Source organism: Sesamum indicum, linkage group LG14, assembly GCF_000512975.1.
Source record: "Sesamum indicum cultivar Zhongzhi No. 13 linkage group LG14, S_indicum_v1.0, whole genome shotgun sequence".
Classification (NCBI taxonomy): domain Eukaryota; kingdom Viridiplantae; phylum Streptophyta; class Magnoliopsida; order Lamiales; family Pedaliaceae; genus Sesamum; species Sesamum indicum.
Genome location: NC_026158.1, coordinates 1,244,185 through 1,246,754, shown reverse-complemented (window position 1 = coordinate 1,246,754; position 2,570 = coordinate 1,244,185). Strand labels below are relative to the sequence as shown.

The window sequence follows — 2,570 nt, the reverse complement described above, 5'->3', positions numbered from 1 at the left end:
ACTCTCCCGATCAGCTCCACCATCGTCCTGCACAGAACTATTCTTGCCACTGCCCTCATCAAACTTCCATCTGAGCAAAGGGGTCTCAGGGCGGCTGCTCCGTTTCACAGATGCGACTCCAGATTCCCTTTTCAACCGCACTCCTGGGCCGGAAGGCCTGGTTTTCCGACGAGGCGGCTTGCGCTGAAAACTGGGCTTTCCGGGAATATCTGACGGCGGTGGAGGGTTTAGAGGAGGCTGGATTTCTTGGACACTAGCTCTTTCCACTGTTATCTTCATTTCTGTCTCTGCTTCGGCGCTGCCATTACACACTGGTTTTCGGCTAACTGCGTTTGAGGTATGAACCCGCAAGAGTAAGCGTCTGAGCTATTGGAACTAAGGGGTGGGGGACCTTCGATCTCTTTTCAGGCAGGAGAGCAGGGGGGGGGGGGGGGGAAGTGAGAGAAAGTATGGGGCGTGTGTGTGGAGCGTAGATGAGAGGTACGGTCAACGTCTTTCTATTACATCAAAAGATCAAACCTTGGATTGCGTATATGAAATGAAAGGGAACAAAACGATGTCGTATAGGTTCATGGTACTTAGACGGTGACGTTTCATTGGTTTAGCGATTGGTACCAACGTTCGAACTGTTTTACATTGGGCTCCGGAGCCGAATGACTCGGCAGCGCCCCCGCCCCACCACTTATGCTACAATTTTCTGCCCTTTTTCATTTTTTTTATTTTTTATTGTTTTTAGCAACGATAATTATATTACAATCTAATTTTAAAAATAATAATAAAATAAATTTATATAAAATAAAATAAAAATAAAACATAATTATATTTACACTCCTAATCTATAGTCTGCATACTGACCACCCATATCTTTTACATAACTAGAGAAACTATTTCCGACAGTCAAAAAGCAACGATAATTTGTGTAATATTATTTAATTTACATATGTATTGTTCTTTAATTAGGATAAATTGCAGCTACACTCCATAAGATTTAACGTAATTACAAATACTCACTCATTATTTAAAAATTAAAAATATTCCTCAAATAAAAAATAATTATGTAATTTTCTAAACAATGATATGAACATTACTACTTTACCCTTACTAAATTAAAAAAAAATCTAAAAAAATAAGAATTGATAAAATAAATAATTCTTAACGCATATTAGTCCATAAAAAATGATACCCTGCAGAGAGAGAAGCAATTGAGGGTGGATGTGAGGCATGTGGAGGCGGCAATTGCTGCATTGACCGCCAATTTGAGGTATTTACAATTCGCCCTCAAAATGGAATCCAAGAATCCATTTTTGTCCTTGCAGGAATCAAGACAAGCGAGGTCAAGACGTACATTTAACTCAATCAAATGTCTTGTAAGAATTTAAACTACATCAAAAGTGTTCATCTTTAATCACGAAATTACAACCAACAATAATATAATAACTATGATATTCTAATATATCGGAACAGTCATGTCAATATTTCTCGCACGCGTATTTACTTTTAGCAAGAAAACATAAAATACTAAAACATTACTATAAAAAACTAAAAACTTAAATTCATAACTTACAAGACGTTGTTGGTATTCAAACTCACAATTTATTGTAATTACAGGGTTTCAAATTCGTCAAATAAAAATATATATCATACATTTGTATTCTTAAACTTGATCTTTTTATCATCAATCACCAAAAAAACAAAAAATATATTATTGTTTTTTAGTCAAACTTTGGATATATCAACAATACATTTGTGTTCTTCGAATGGTACATCGGAAAATTCTAACTAAAATGAATATGGTCAAATTTGAATCGAATTACACGTTAAGTGTAAAATACTTATGTTTGATTGATTTATAATATAAAGAAAAAAGACCATTTACATAACAAATGCATTATATTTACTGTGTGATTAGTTGACCTTCGATCAGATCTAACTTGAGTAAAAATTTGTATAAAATGCGACAGGTTCCCCTGAGATTTATTATAATTACAAATACCTCTTTAGAATTAACTGTCGTCTGACAAATCCTCGCTCGTCATAGATTATAGGAATTATTTACTAGACAATCACTAATCTCAAAAAATATTTTAAATTTTTAAATAATAAAAAATACTTATTATGACAAATTTTAAAAAAGTCCGTCGTAACCTACCTAAAAATTTTGATACTATATCTCCTAATAATTAAATGCTTGTGCCCATTTTACTAAGTTATGGGCACAACAAAATTAGCTAAAATAAGTATATAATATTCCTATAAGAGCCATTTTTCCATGACATCTCTACCCCTATCCTATGAATGTCTGCTCTACGGTTCAATGAATCCACCGAATCGAATTATTTTTTTTTAAAAAAAAATAAAATAATTGTGACTTGTGAGTATATAAATCAAATAAATATTTTCGACTTGATATTTATATTCTTTTCTTTTTTATGAATATAAATATTTAATGTGGTTCTCTTTACTTTTGTATTCATGTTTTATATACATTTTTTTTTGTGTTTTTAATAAATAAACAAAAAATACAATTACAATATTAATCTTAAATCATGATGGGTTATTTTTCGTTTGAA

General features: G+C 32.6%; 1 protein-coding gene across 1 annotated transcript in view; it reads right to left on the bottom strand.

Moving 5' to 3' along the window:
• Nucleotides 1-451, bottom strand: part of LOC105176694 — a gene marked incomplete in the record, with an annotated part of 3,293 nt that extends 2,842 nt beyond the window's left edge. Inside the window, 1 exon segment of the mRNA XM_011099585.2 lies at nt 15-451. Within this exon segment, the coding sequence (XP_011097887.1) occupies nt 15-279 (265 nt within the window).